General features: G+C 35.1%; 1 protein-coding gene across 1 annotated transcript; it reads right to left on the minus strand.

Moving 5' to 3' along the window:
* Positions 1 to 6,893: 6,893 nt before the first annotated feature.
* LOC125219817 (cyclic nucleotide-gated ion channel 2-like) lies at positions 6,894 to 11,150 on the minus strand. Its single transcript, XM_048121891.1, has 7 exons — positions 11,051 to 11,150; positions 10,390 to 10,966; positions 8,532 to 8,747; positions 8,185 to 8,456; positions 7,997 to 8,108; positions 7,593 to 7,916; positions 6,894 to 7,519 (listed from the first exon to the last, which is right to left on the minus strand). The coding sequence occupies exons 1-7, from the start codon at positions 11,095 to 11,097 to the stop codon at positions 7,034 to 7,036; spliced, it is 2,034 nt and encodes a 677-aa protein (XP_047977848.1). The 5' UTR covers positions 11,098 to 11,150; the 3' UTR covers positions 6,894 to 7,033.
* Between the last annotated feature and the right edge of the window lie 3,420 nt (positions 11,151 to 14,570).

Consider the following 14,570-nt stretch of genomic DNA (forward strand, 5'->3'; position numbering starts at 1 on the left):
CGGTATTGATTATGCACTACTTTGATTTATCAAATGGTGCGAGGGATTTTTCGCAACCCAATAATCCTGATATATTGGGTAGTGGTGATTAATATCTAGCGGTGCTAGGATTGCTATTATGTTGAATCGTGCGCGAGGTGAGTCTCGTTTGATAATGTCCTCAAGAGGAGCTCGAACAAGGTTTTATTATTCAGAAAAACTGGCCAGTTGGAGTTTATTACTCTATGAATAATAAATAAATGTTTCTTGCTAAGTCCACTCTTGGAATTAATAAGATGTTAATTAATTAAGTCCATAGCAGACATTAATTAATAAATGGACATTTGTATATCTTAAGCGCGGGAAATGGGGAGAGTTCAATATTACTTTTGTAGTGGCTGCTCGTAATATTCCAATATAAGCTTGTATTAAATTGTGGGTTCAATTTAATTAGTAAAAAGCTAATTGGGGGAGCCCATATCCAAAACCTTCCATAGATCCCTGTCTGGGCCCAATAAGGAACTTAATATAAATAGGAGAATAAAGGAGACCAAAAAAAAAAAACACAATTTTATTTCTTGTAGTTTTCGAATTTTTCGAAAATCTCCAGCTGAGGAGAATTTCGAATTCTACTCCTATTCCCAAAAGGATTTCTTCTGTCTTCTTTATTTGAGTCCTAGTATTTTGATAAGATCAGCCCACCACTGATATCGAGATATAGTTCGGGAACCAGAGAGAAGATCTGTGGTCTAGTATCGAAGATCATCACGTGGAGAAGGCGCAAGCAATCGTCGATTCTTTGGAGAATCAAATCGGTAACTCTAAACCGTAGAAATCATGTTTAGGAGTTATTTTCTATGAGCATGAATTATTTGCGTTTTAGCATGCTATTATCTGTTTAACATGTGAATTGATTAATTGCATAATCGGTCAAATAGATCCTACGTCTGATTTATTTGTTTTGTACAAGTCTTCCGCTGTGCAAGGGGCACCAAACCCCAGCAGGTCGTATCGGAGAGAAGGGTCGACGGCGAGGGAGGCTCTGCGATCGACGTCTGCGTGCGGAGGTCTCCTCCGTCAAGCAGTTTGTTAGACTTTGAGAGAAATGAAGGAAAACACAAACGTGGGAAATAGCTTCTCATTTATTATGGATATGATGACAAGTTCCCTTTTTTATACTCTAGGACCCTAGGGCGGTTCGACCTCATATCTCTCGGGAAAGAACCACAAAGAAAACCCGAGATAGAGCATGCTCGACTTCCTACTCTATTACATTAGATTAACACACATAACTAACTATAAATAACTAACTCTTTACTTAGTCTTGGACAAGGATTGGAGACCTCTTTATGCGAGGTGGTGGAGCATCGAGCGAAGGATCGATGATAGCTTCATCTGTAGAGTCATCTGCAGGCTCTTCTTCATGTGTTGGCGGAAGAGATGATGTTAGGTTCTTATCAGGCTGTCTCTATGCACAAATAGAGAGTTCAGTTGGTCAGTTTACAATTCTTATTGTGAATTTGACATGGTGAATCTAGTTTGATTGTGACTTCTTTGTCCTAATTTTGGGTTTATAAGATTTTTTTCTCTCAATTTTCTGAAATAGATGCTGAAGACTACAAGATGATTCTCCAATATTTATGAGATGGTCCTATGGTTATATATTTTTTTTAATTTTTCCTTTTTACAGTTCATTTTATGCTTTTTTTGCTATGAGGCTGACTTTCTGATGGCATGTCATGATATTTTATGATTGCCTTCTCATTTATGCAATATAGAGTTTCTTGATTTGGTCCCATAATCTGTAATTCTGTCCAACTCCAGTGTCCATAATTTTACCATGAAATGCTTGCATGAATGTGCCACAATTAGCATCTTATGTCTGTAAGTGTTCAAATCAGCTTAGAAAATTTAAGAATTATACAAGGATAGCCTATAGGGTCACTACTTCTGCACCATACCAATAATGCCAGCCTTGGTGCTTTAGTACTTCAAGTTAATTTGGTGGCTGAACTGGATATTGATCCTCTGATTTGGTGGTTTAGCTTTACTCTTCTTTTTGTAAAGTTCTTAAAGAGCATCATTAACGCTGCGGGCCGGACCGCACCTGAGTCCCAACCCGCAGCCTGGCGCATTGGAGGGGGGCGGGGATGGGCCGGACCACACCTGAGTCCCGGCCCGCAGCCTGGCGCAATGGAGGGGGGCGGGGACGGGCCTGGGCCGCGCTTGGTAACGAGCCAGCGGCCTAAGGCCAGGCCTGGTTGCGGTCCGGCCCAGTGTTATACACTTTGAGGACGGGGCACACTTCATTTTTTTTAAAATCAAATTTTTTCGAAGTTTTGTATTTAAACCTTCATATTAGTTGTATTTTCGAGTTGAAGAGAGTAGTTGACGAAAATGGTAGTAGAGAAAGAAAACGAGGAGGGGAAGAAGATGACTGCGTGGAAAGAGAGGAAGGGAAGAAAGGAGAAAATTTTAGGTTTAATATATTTAATAGGCAGAGCTTTATTTCAATTTTATGTATTTAAGTATGTGTTCAATTTTAATGAGCTGGCGTTTTAATGTTTTTTTTTTAATTTGAATTTCCATGTTTGTAATTTTCAATTTTTGAATGAATTATGAATATCTCGTGTTATAATTGCTCAATCTTTTCTATTTTTACGAGTAAAATACTTTTTAGGTGTGAATAATGCAATTTAATAGTCCCTACATTCCATAGTAATAGAGGCAATTTTTTTTGGCACGGAGATTAAGAAAAATTGTGTTAGGTGAGTTAAGTAAAGGAAGAAGAGTAAAGTAGGAAAAAAAAAGTAGAGAGATGTAGAAAGAATAAAATAAGAGAGAGTAAAGTAAGTGAGAAGAAATGTGTTAACTTTTACTAAAAAATGAAATGACTCCATTATTATGTAACGTACCAAAATGACAAAATGACTCAATTACTATGGAACGGAGGGAGTAGTTGGGACTGGGATGAATCCTGCAGGGTTATGGAAGTTATGGCCTAGCCTTGAAAATTAGGGGAATGATACTGCGAAAGGAACTTGGGGTCTGGATCCGGACCGGAGTAAATGATTTCATACTATCTTCATACGCACATTTTCTTTTTGAGCAATATCACTGGAAGAAGGCGCGTACCAACAATTAACCATAGTAAATTCCAGTTTCAAGTATTTCCGTCTCAATTTTCGGAGATCCTGAAAAATATACAACGTTTTTCTGTAATATATGATCAAAACTTTTCAAATTTAAAATTAATCCATTAGATATAGTTTCAAATTCTTTTAGTGTCTCCAAATTCTTTTCTGCAACTGTACCTTGTGCACTTCACTCATAAAGTTTCAACAAAGTGCAATGTCATGGTAAAACAAATGATTAATTCCTTATATACTTCTCCGTCCCTTCCATAATATTGAAGTCATTTTGTCATTTTTGATACATTTCATAGTAGTGAAGTTATTCCTTATTTTAGCAAAGTAAATACATTTCTTTTTACTTAATTACTTTACTCTCTCTTACTCTTTTTTTCTTCTACCTCTCCTCCTTTTTCATTTCCTACTTTATTGTTCATTTACTTAACTCACTTAACACAATTTTATGTAATATATTACTCCCTTCGTCTCACTCAAGATGTCCATCTTTTCATTTTTATTTTGTCCAACTCAAGATGTTCACTTTCTATATTTGGAAATAAACCCTTCTCTCCTCACTCTTTATTAAAATATGCAACTACTTTTTTCTCTCTACTTTTGTCACCTAACCACTCCGCCTTAACTCCCGGGCGCTCAAGAATATGGATATCTTGAGTAGGGCTGGGGAAAAATACCGAAAAAATGATATATCGCTCGTATCGTATTGAAAAATATCGAAAAATTATCGAATTTTCGATATATCGTAATTTTCGATACGATACGATATCGTATCGTAAGTTTTCGATACGATAACGATATGAATTTCCTTATATCGCGATATATCGTTTTATATCGAAAATACGATATATATCGAAATTTTTTATATATCGATATTTTATTTTCGATATACATCGATATATATCGAAATTTTCGATATATATCGATATTTAACGATATATCGAATTTCGGTACGATATATCGAAATATCGATACGATAACGATATGAAATTTTTTTATATCGAAAGTTCGATATATCGAAACTTTCGATACGATAACGATATGAAATTCTTTCATATCGATATTTTCGATACGATACACAATACAACGTTTTCGATACGATATATCGTATCGACCTACCCCTAATCTTGAGTGGAATGAAGGGAGTATTATATTGGATCACTAAGAGACAAGTACATCTTTGTTAGTTAAATCAAGTATGGGATCTTTGTGATTATTTATTTCTAAATATATACACGTAAGTATGTAATATTGAGTTTATAATATTGGTTATATACTACATTGATTTATCAGAAGCAGTGAGTTTTTCGCATCCCTATATTCCTGGAATCCTGGTACATTGGAGTAGTATTATTACTTTATGTAATTATGGCTTGCTGCGTTTGGAGATGATATTGTCCCCCAAGGACGTTTTGAATGAAAATTGATTGTACATTTACTAATTAGTTTCAATTTATTCTAATATAATACTCCTTCTTTCCTGTAAAAATAAAGACACTTAAATTTTCCGTTCGTACCATAAAATTATATTTCTTCCGTCCTCGATTAGGAGTCACATTTTGACCGGGCACAAGTTTTAGGAAATGTAAAGAAAAGTTATGAAAAAGTTAGTAGAATGTGAGACCCATTTTTTTTATATTGGTTTTATAATAAAATGTGAGTGAATTGAGTTAGTGGAATGTGAGACCTACTTACTATTTATGGTAAAAATGGAATGTGACTCTTAATTGGGGACGGACCGAAATGGAAAAGTGTGACTCTTAATCGGGGACGGAGGGAGTACAATTTTTCATTTATGGAAAGTTCTCCCAAACACAGTACCCATATACATCAATTTATTTACAACTTATACCACTAGGACCCACCATTAAACACTAACAATAATATGGATATCACTATCCACTAATACTATTTTAACTACCTTCTTCTTATTTCTCTTACTTTACCAATAATGTATTAATTCTCGTGTCATCCCAAATGTCCTTATTTTTTTGGGACGAAGGGAGTAAATAAATGCTTCCACTCTCTAGCACTCTTGAGGAAAAAAACTAATTTAAGCTAGCATCAAGCTCGATTAATTAATGAAAATATTGACTCGCTTTTAATTTCACAAGTAAATCCCCAGAGTTATATGGGGCTATAGTTGTTTCAGCAAACTAAGAGTATTATAACCAACAAAATTGTAAAAATGGTTAGTGTTTTTGCCTTTTTGGCTGATTTTTCAACTAGTTCAGAAGTGCCTAATAAGTTTTTGTAACTGCGCTTTGAAGGTTAAGAAATCTCTTCAGCTTGAAAGACCCTGAGTTTTGACCAAAACTAGTTTTAAAGCAAGTATGAAACTCACTTTGTTCGTGCGGAGTATATTGTATCGTCAAGAAAGCTACAAGCCTACAACATGTGACTACACTATCTGATGCAGTGACGGAACTACATGGGGACAAGCCCAGCCCCAGACCCAGACTCCCCATTACATGGCCGTCTTCCGCACAGTCTCCGCCCCAAGAGACGACGAATCCCGCCGCCCGATTTTCTAAAATTGAAAGTAGAATTAGCAAGGAGAACACAAGACTTGGGCGGCGAAGTGGAGATGAGACCGAGAGAAGTATGTAAAAAGAGTAATTTTGAAGAAAAAGAAATGGCGAGGCGGCATGGGGAAGAAGATGAACAAGGCAGTGCAAAAGATATGTTTTTCTTTTTTTTTGGATACATCAAGTGCATTGGAAGAAGGAAAATATTTGACCCGTCAAATGGTAGAAAAATTAGTGATAAATTATATTTACCGTATTTTGATACTCCATTTTATTGAGCAAAATCAAAGGAGCAATTAATTTATTTTATTCTCCCTAACATATATGTAGTCTAATACTCCATCGTATAAAATCCTTCATCATAATTTAATTCCACCGTTAATATTTAAATTCAAATCATCAATGACTCCAAATGATGAACACAAGCTTAGTTCCAAACATTCTTAAATTTACTAAGATAAAGAGTATTTGTGAATTGATAGTGCATATAAAATTGATAATTCGCCTAAGACAATTACTTCTTCTGCAGTAAAGGCGTTTCATTTTGAACAATCATTTTGGAAAAAATATACTTCTTTCGTCCTAATAAAGTTGAGTTGTATTCTTTTTAAAGATGTCACAACTAAGATGAATCATTTCATTTTTAACAAAAAAATAAAACATCTAATAATTCTTATTTTATTCCATCATTTACTTTACTCTCTTTATGTTTCCTATTTTATTCATCGCTCATACTTTTCAACACATTTCTTAATCTTTGTACCTAAAAGTTGTCTCAACTTAGTTGGGACGAAGAGAGTAATAAATAGTTATAATGAAGAGAGAGTAAAGTAAGAGAGAGAGAATAATATCAAAATAATTTTTCCTATATTATTTTCTCTCTTATTTTACCTTTTTTTACTTTAATTATTTATTATCATTTTTCCAAAATAAATACTGAAAATTAAATGCATCTACTGCAGATAGACGGAGGGAGTATGAAATTAAATACTACTATTGTTATAATTTAAAATTTTTTCAGTCCCGGCTTATTGAATGCACCCTTTTTTTTCCGTATTTGAAATTGAAGATTGTCATTTTATCTGTCAATTTATGTGTGCAAATACTATAAGTTAAATAATCTGTATTTGGTTATGAATTTACAAACAAAAATGACGTACCAATCCATAAAAGGGCTTTCGTTATTTTATTGGCTTATTAAATTAAAATTGCATAATGATGAAGACATGCTTTTGCGAAGTTTGTAATCATGAAATCAACTATCACAATTGCCATATAGATGTCAAAATTCAAGTTTACATCCAATGAATGATGATCTTTTGACTTTTAATTGATCATTGATATCTCAATACTCACAATCAAGAGAGTATCACTTGGATCTCATTCAAGATGATCATGAGGCCGGATGCCTAGAAAGATCGCTGCGCACTGCCTGAGACGACGATGACTGTCCCCGTTAGCAGAAGTGTAGGCTAACGTACGACGCGTCCGTTGCAAGTAACGCCGCCAACCCAACTGGATGTGGACCGCAGCCCAAGTCCTCCAATTCGAGGAATAATATCTAGCCGTACGTGTCAGCCTCTCATTTGCGAACTTATATCGGAAGTGATCGGTAATATACTTAAGGTTGTTCGCATCAAGACCAAACGCCTCTGTTGACTCGATACAAGTAAACGTCGCAGACGACGGCGGCAGCCTATCCAAAAACGGGCGGCGAAGGCACCACGACATAAGCTCGTCCCCGAAGAAACCCCCCGCTTCAATTAAGCTGGTCGCCACAATTCCTCTGCTTAGGTTTTGGCTACTCTTCACTCGACCACGAACCACGAACACCATTCGCAGCACGGGATCTCCCTCTCGTATAATCTAGTTTGAAATTTAGGTAAGAAGATATGTTGATCGAGCAATTAGAATTTAATGAGTGAGAGAGAAATGAGACCTTCTCGCCTTTGGAGATGAGAATGGGCTTAACACGGTCGCATATGTTGTCGAGAATCAAATCATCCAAGCTGTGGAACAACGGCACCTGTTTGATGAGGTCAAGGCATAGGAAGCGTTTGATGTCGCGGCGGAGCCCCTCTGGCAGGTCCTTGATGATCTCCATCTCGTCGTCTCCTCCAACAGCTGACCAACAGTGGCGCTCGTAGCGTCGGACCCTTTTCCTCAGCTGCGACGGAAGTTGGCGCCGCTTCATCCACCACTCCATGTCGCGGCATCTTATCTGCATCTTCCTCTTCTTCGCCATCACAGCATGCAAAAACACCTATTCCCAAATTCTCTGAATCAAACATCATTTTCAACTTAAACATCATCATATATTTTTCTCGAACATTCTAGAATCACCTGGATATTACCAATCAGCAGAGTGAAGAGCATCAAACCGCTCAGAACTGCGCTGATGCTGAACATCACCTCCAGCCACTGGCTCGTCGGCTCCAAGTCATTCCCAAAAGTGCTACAACCAATCATTTTAAATAGAACAACTCATTCCAAAAGACTATTCTGTTAATATTGAGTCCGTAACACTGTACCTCAAGGTCATCAATCCCCAGAAAATAGGATAAAGTATTTTGACGGCGATGGAGGTGCTAGAAACAACTGGAAGAGCCCATTTGTAAATTCCATACTGGAAAGGTCCATCAACATCCAAACACAGAGAAGAAGAAGAAGAAGAAGAAGAAGATGCCGTGGCGTTAGCAAAGTGAGAGGCAGAGCACGAGAGGGATCGATTGTCATGACAACGCTGGTTGAGGCACATGGCCACGCGTTGGATAGAGAGAACGTACCAACAGCCGCCAGCGACCTGTAAATAATTAGTGACATTAATTTTGTAATAATATTGGAATGAAAGGCATGGAAGGAATAGGAAGGTTAGTACGTGAGAAGCGATGAAGTAGGCGATGAGATTAAGGGCGAAACCCCACCAAATGGTGCCGAAAATGTAGCCAGTGACCTTGGCCATTCTTCGCATTAAAGTGATACTATGATACACTTTTGGTAGAAACTGGAAGAGGAAGATGAGCAGCATAATCCTGATTATCTCACGTATCTCATTCTCTTTTATCAATCTCGGCACTACTAACCAAAACACTGCCTGTAAATGTATTGCACAACAACAACAACAACATTTTTAATTAGGCATCTTCATCTCGTTTTTATTTTCTTGTGTCCAATAATATGAGTCGTATATTGTCAACTACCAATAGTACAAATATTTTTAATATGTATTTTCTATTTTTATGTAATAATTATAAAATATAAATATTATTCTCTCTTGTTTTATTCTTTTACAAACTTTATTCTCTCTTAGTTTAATTTATAAAACAACACTATAAAATCTTGTGCTAAAAGAGAAGTCTTTCGTTTGAAATCGAACAAGAACGTAAAAAATTAATGTAATATTCAAGATATTCGAATTAGAGTTTTTTTTATATAAAAAATGTAAATGATACAAGAATTAGATATTACTCCATAAAGTAGAATAGAAAATCTCAAGCACATACTAAGAATTTAAATATAGCTCAAATAATCAAGTTAATCATTAAAGAATTTAGTACCCTATACTGGTAACCGACATGTAGACCTTATTAAAAGGGTATGTTTCTTTTCCATTTATAAGAAGCTGAAATAAAAGAGGACATAACCAAAATAGCTTATTAATGCCATGCTAACCTCCAAAAATACAACAGGAAAAAGGCCAATAATTGATTTACACGTATCAACGTGTGATGTTGATAGACTACTCGGCACTAATTGGCAGTAAATTAAATTACTGCACACTTCACTTAATAATAATACTTCCTTTATGATAAGGTATCGATATCATACTTCAATGATGATATGGAATTCCAGGAAATGTAATTTAGGAAATTAAATAAAGAGAGAAATAATAAGTAAATATATTAATGGAGAGTGAAGAAAAATGAAGTAATAATGTAGAGAGAGAAAAAAAGAAGTTGAGTGTATTAATTAGTGTATTTTTTTCGAAAGAAGAAATGTAATAGTAATCCTTATGTCCCTATATGTCATATTCTCTTTCAAATCACTATTCCGCTACTCTTTCTGTTTCATAGAAATAGATTATATTTCTTTTTTCATACGTCCCATAAAAATAGTCCATATTCATTTATGACAATTTTTTTTCCTTCTGTTTTACACCTGAATGACATATTTCTATAAGACGGAGGGCTTATATGAAAATATACTTTCTCTTTTCATTAACACAAAAGAAAAATAGTACTCCCTCCGTCTACCAATAATTGTACCATTTTATCACTCTCATCCGTCCATTAATAAATATTTCATTTGCTCATTTTACTACTTTTCATAATAGGCTATACATTCCATAATTTTATTTCACGTAAACTTCACTATGAAACTAACTCACATTTCACAAACTTTTTTTATATATTTTTTATGAGTATATTTATTAAAACTCGTAGAACTTGTATTGGTGGACACCGAGAGATTTATATGTGGTGAAAGAGTACATTTGTAACAAATACCTATTTTTGTACTAGGAAACAATCCCTATGCAAAAGATAGTTTATGGAGTGTGGACTATATCCTCTGTTTCTAACTTTTCATTTAAATATAGTGCAAAATTCAAATTTACTGGCATTTCCTTTTATGTTAAAATTTTAATCATACACACACAACAATGTATTAATTATAAGTAGAAATATAAAAAATTATACAATTATTTAATCTAGGCTAAATGTATACCGGTAACTAACCTGGGGAACTGGGAGGATCACAAATACATCAAACCAGAAGCCCCTGAGCGACCGGAGATAATGACGTGCGACGGCGCGTGCGTCCCACACCAGCTTCCCACAACCAATAACCAGTGATTCCCTGGACACGTAAGCGAGGCGGAACTGCAGCCACAGGTGGCAGAGGTGCACAGCGTCCACGCACGTCCGCAGCACCGTGACCGCCGCCGCCAGGCCGCCATCCAGATACAAGCACGGCGAGCCGCCCCGTCCGATCGAAAGAGAGTAGAAGAAGAGCGGGTCGACGGCGAGCGCCAACCCACGCGCCAGAAGGAACGCGCGGTTCCAGCGCTGCACGCGCTTGCTCCGCGGGTCCAGCACGCTCCACAGCCGGCCGGCCCGGGCAGGCTGGAGATCCGGTTTATGGGCGCCGGTCCGGTCCCTTATGGGAAGCAAGGAGGAACCGGCGGATGCCTCCCACTCGGGCTGGCTGGCGCGGTCGCAGCTGGTCGAGTGGAAAACCGGAACTCCGACCTGCGTGCATGCGTAGCACTCGCTACCGTCGCCGTCTCTGTTGTGCGAATCCATTCCAAACCTCCTGCATTGGAGAGTAATAATTTAATTACGAAAGTGTTTATGTAATAATAGTATGAGTATGAGAGATTGTAGAGAGATCAGATGCCTTGGTGATGAGGAGAGATTGGGGTTTGGAATGTCGGGAAGGGGCATGTTGGAAGTGTGAGGGAAACCATGGGAGGAGGTGTGAGAATAATGGAAAGAGGATGCTAATATGGGGTATAAATGGTGATGAAATACACCAAATTTTGATATTAAGAAGAGGAAAATAGAAATTCGAAAAATAAATACTGAGATTGTCTTTTTGTGTAAATGAGTTTTGCCAGCCCATCCACGGAAGAGGACGACGAACCTACGGCTCCACCTTCTTCCCACGATTCTCACGTACTTGGTAATTGCTATGCTATGATAAGTGGGTAAATAAATTATAGGGAAGTACTCATATTATTCAAATGGACAAATTGCCAAAGTTATAGTAATATAATTGCCCATTTTTTTTTAAGTTGCCATATGATCAAACTTCATAATTTCTTTTTGTAATTTACCCTATTGAAATAGCTACCTATTTTTGGGAGTTAGATAGTAAAAAGGACTCTTTATTCTACTATGAGTATATATATAGTATGCTTTTCGTCTAGGATTAAATGTCTCATATTTGACCGATGCGGACTTTAAAAAATTGTTCTAACTTTATAGATGAAAATTGGTAGAAAAAGTTAGTGGAATGTGGATCTAAATTTTATATATTGATTTTGTAATAAAATATGAGTATAATGTATTAGTGAAATGTATGACTCATTTAATAAATATAGAAAAAGTAAATGAGACATTTAATGGTGGACTGACGAAAAATAAAATATAGGAAAAAGGGAGCAGTAATTCTAAATGAAATAGTGCTTTTAGAAAAAAAATACTCGTATAAAAGAATGAAAGTTTTTGATAATTCGAAAAATGCTCGAGCCGATAAGCAACGAGCAAAGGTTCAAGACAAGCCACCAAAAGCCAAGCCACAAAAATCGAAAACAGAAGAGTAGAGCGACATCTCAGTCAAACACCAACAGACATGCTAAACGCTAAATACCCAAAGAGCTCAAGAAACATCAACAACAACAACACAAGCATGCAGGTATCAATCTTCACTCCAAAATCTGAATTCGTTGGACAGCCGCCACTACATTCCATCCTCCAATAATCCATTATATCGAACAACTTTATTACAATCTCTAACATCAATTTATTACGTTATCTATCTCCGATCTATATATATCTTGAATTCTTGATCAATACTCGGTAGAAACTAAGTGAAATCCACTACAAATAATTGTGGATATAAAAGTTACATTGTCGGTAAGTAATTCAATTTGTAGTTAAGAGCATAGTATTCCAATTTATGTTTATATTGTATTGTGATCAATAATTCATTAGGTTGGATTCACTGTGTCAAGTCTCTGAAAACAATAGCAACGGGACGAATTAATTCCAGATCTGAACATGCTAGCTTGTCTTTTAATAAATCCTTTTCTGAACCAACATGAATCATGCACTCAAATATCTAACTTTAGAATGATGATAAATTTAAATATGTGCACCAAATCGGGACGATTGTCATTTTGTAATATTGCCGAAAATTAAGGATTTGGTCCATTTTAATTAAATGTGTACTTTACATAAATGCGCTTCTTTGTTATTAAGGTAGAAATATATTTATAGTATTTGAAAATTTCAAATTCACAATCTTCCTCGTCAAACATTATTAGTGTATATATGCATATATTTAGTGTATAATTTTTGAGAATATTTTTATTAGATTTCTTCAATAAGATAAATTCTTCTTGCTGCGGACTGAAGGATGAGTTTTCCAGAATTCTTAAATTTAATCTTCCAGTATATATATATATTAATCAATAATCATACATTATTAGTTAGACATTGCTTTAAGTTGTCAATGGGTAATGGTTATCACAATCTAGAGAATTTCTCGTGTTTTGGATAACGATAATAGTTTTCGCAATATTAGTACTCGAAGAACTGAACTATCGTGCACAAAATAAGATAGTGCTATTTAAATATTAATTTATTTTAAAAAATATTTAACTATTATACTTATTCACTAGCTAGGTTTAGTGAGCTACATTCTGCTAGATCCTTTATTCAACACATATATCTTCATATTACTTTTCGATCAATTGAGCAATCATCTCTTTTTTATCACGAAATATTCATGTTGTCTTTCATATTCGTCAATTCAAGACCAAAGATAAGACTAAAGAGCACATAAAATCTAAAAAAATTAATATATGCATCCGGAATTCATATCGAAATTAATTTATAATTTTGATTTAAATTGTAGACAAAACACGTTTCTTTCTTATGACATGCAATCAACATGTATGGCTTTGTAGAATAATCGTGGTACTAATGTGTTTTGAATCGAATAACTCATGCATTCTTATAATTAGTTACGATTCAATCAAGAATACAACAACCAACAACAAACGCGAAACTGAAAGAAAATAAATTTTGTCCCTCATTATGCTTTTCTATAGTTCTGCAAAATCATCATACGTCCTAGTTCATGGAATACTAGAAACCTTAGAGTAATGTAGTGTTCCACATTTTGAAAATATTAGGGGCGGACGCAGGAATTTTTTTTAGTAAGAGCTTTATGTATATTAGTGTTGTCAACGAAAAATAGTCCTTTTTGTAAACGGAACAAATTTTAATGCATATGGATAAGGTCACACGGATTAAAAGAAATAAAAGGTGAAACACAAGACAAAAGGAGAAAAATTGGTGAAAAAGTTTCCATAGCTAGGACAAACCAAAACAAAAAAGTATACAATTTTCGTAAACAGATAGAGATTTTTTGTGATAAAAATATATAATAAAATAACAGAAAAAATATTTTTGCATAATTAAATTGAAAAGAGAAAAAAGAAAAAAATTAACTTATTGTTTAAAGTCGCCATGAAAACGAATTTTGATTTTGCTTGGATTATTTGCAAAGAAAAAGGACAACACTCTTAAATAAGTTTAGAATCTGTTGAATTCATTAATAGGAAAATAAGTTTTAAATTAAAATTTAGTTAACATTCCTAAATAAAAGTAAAAATTTAGAAAGTTATTGCACTGTAATTTGATTCAATAGCCAATAAACTAACTGACATATAATAACAAAGCATAGCATCTGGATACATTTTACGAGAAAGTTTTAAATTACATTTTATAGTCAAGTCATTTTCCTCGTCCACCCATCTCGGTAGCTATTGTTATATTTCATCCTCTGCACTTCTTTTTTTTTTTTTTTGATTGTTCAGCCCCTTTTTCCATATATATTCGGATGATTTAGTCTTAAACAACGTTAATTTGGTAAGGGCTAGACTTAAGTTTCAAAATTTTTAAAAAAATTAATAATAGAAAAAAACTAAAAAGAAAATTTTGGATAAGGGCTTAAGCCCTCCTCTCCTTGAATCTGCGTCCGCCCTCGGCCCTCCTATATATATATGGACCAACATAAAAGAATAGTGCATGTATCAAGTATCCAATTTATCCAAACATACCTGTATAAGGAGAACCAAAATGTCGAGGTGTTTCTTTTTCTTTTGTTCGAGAAATTTCATTTCCAA

Source organism: Salvia hispanica, chromosome 4, assembly GCF_023119035.1.
Source record: "Salvia hispanica cultivar TCC Black 2014 chromosome 4, UniMelb_Shisp_WGS_1.0, whole genome shotgun sequence".
In the NCBI taxonomy this organism is placed as follows: domain Eukaryota; kingdom Viridiplantae; phylum Streptophyta; class Magnoliopsida; order Lamiales; family Lamiaceae; genus Salvia; species Salvia hispanica.

What these genes read in the sequence shown, in the direction of transcription:
- LOC125219817 (XM_048121891.1), bottom strand. Translation starts at nt 11,097, where the DNA reads ATGCCCCTTCCCGACATTCCAAACCCCAATCTCTCCTCATCACCAAG. An exon ending in AATCTCTCCTCATCACCAAG is followed by an intron (nt 10,967 to 11,050) that starts GCATCTGATCTC and finishes TCTCCAATGCAG; the next exon opens with GAGGTTTGGAATGGATTCGC. An exon ending in TGCTGATTGGTAATATCCAG is followed by an intron (nt 7,917 to 7,996) that starts GTGATTCTAGAA and finishes ATTTGGGAATAG; the next exon opens with GTGTTTTTGCATGCTGTGAT.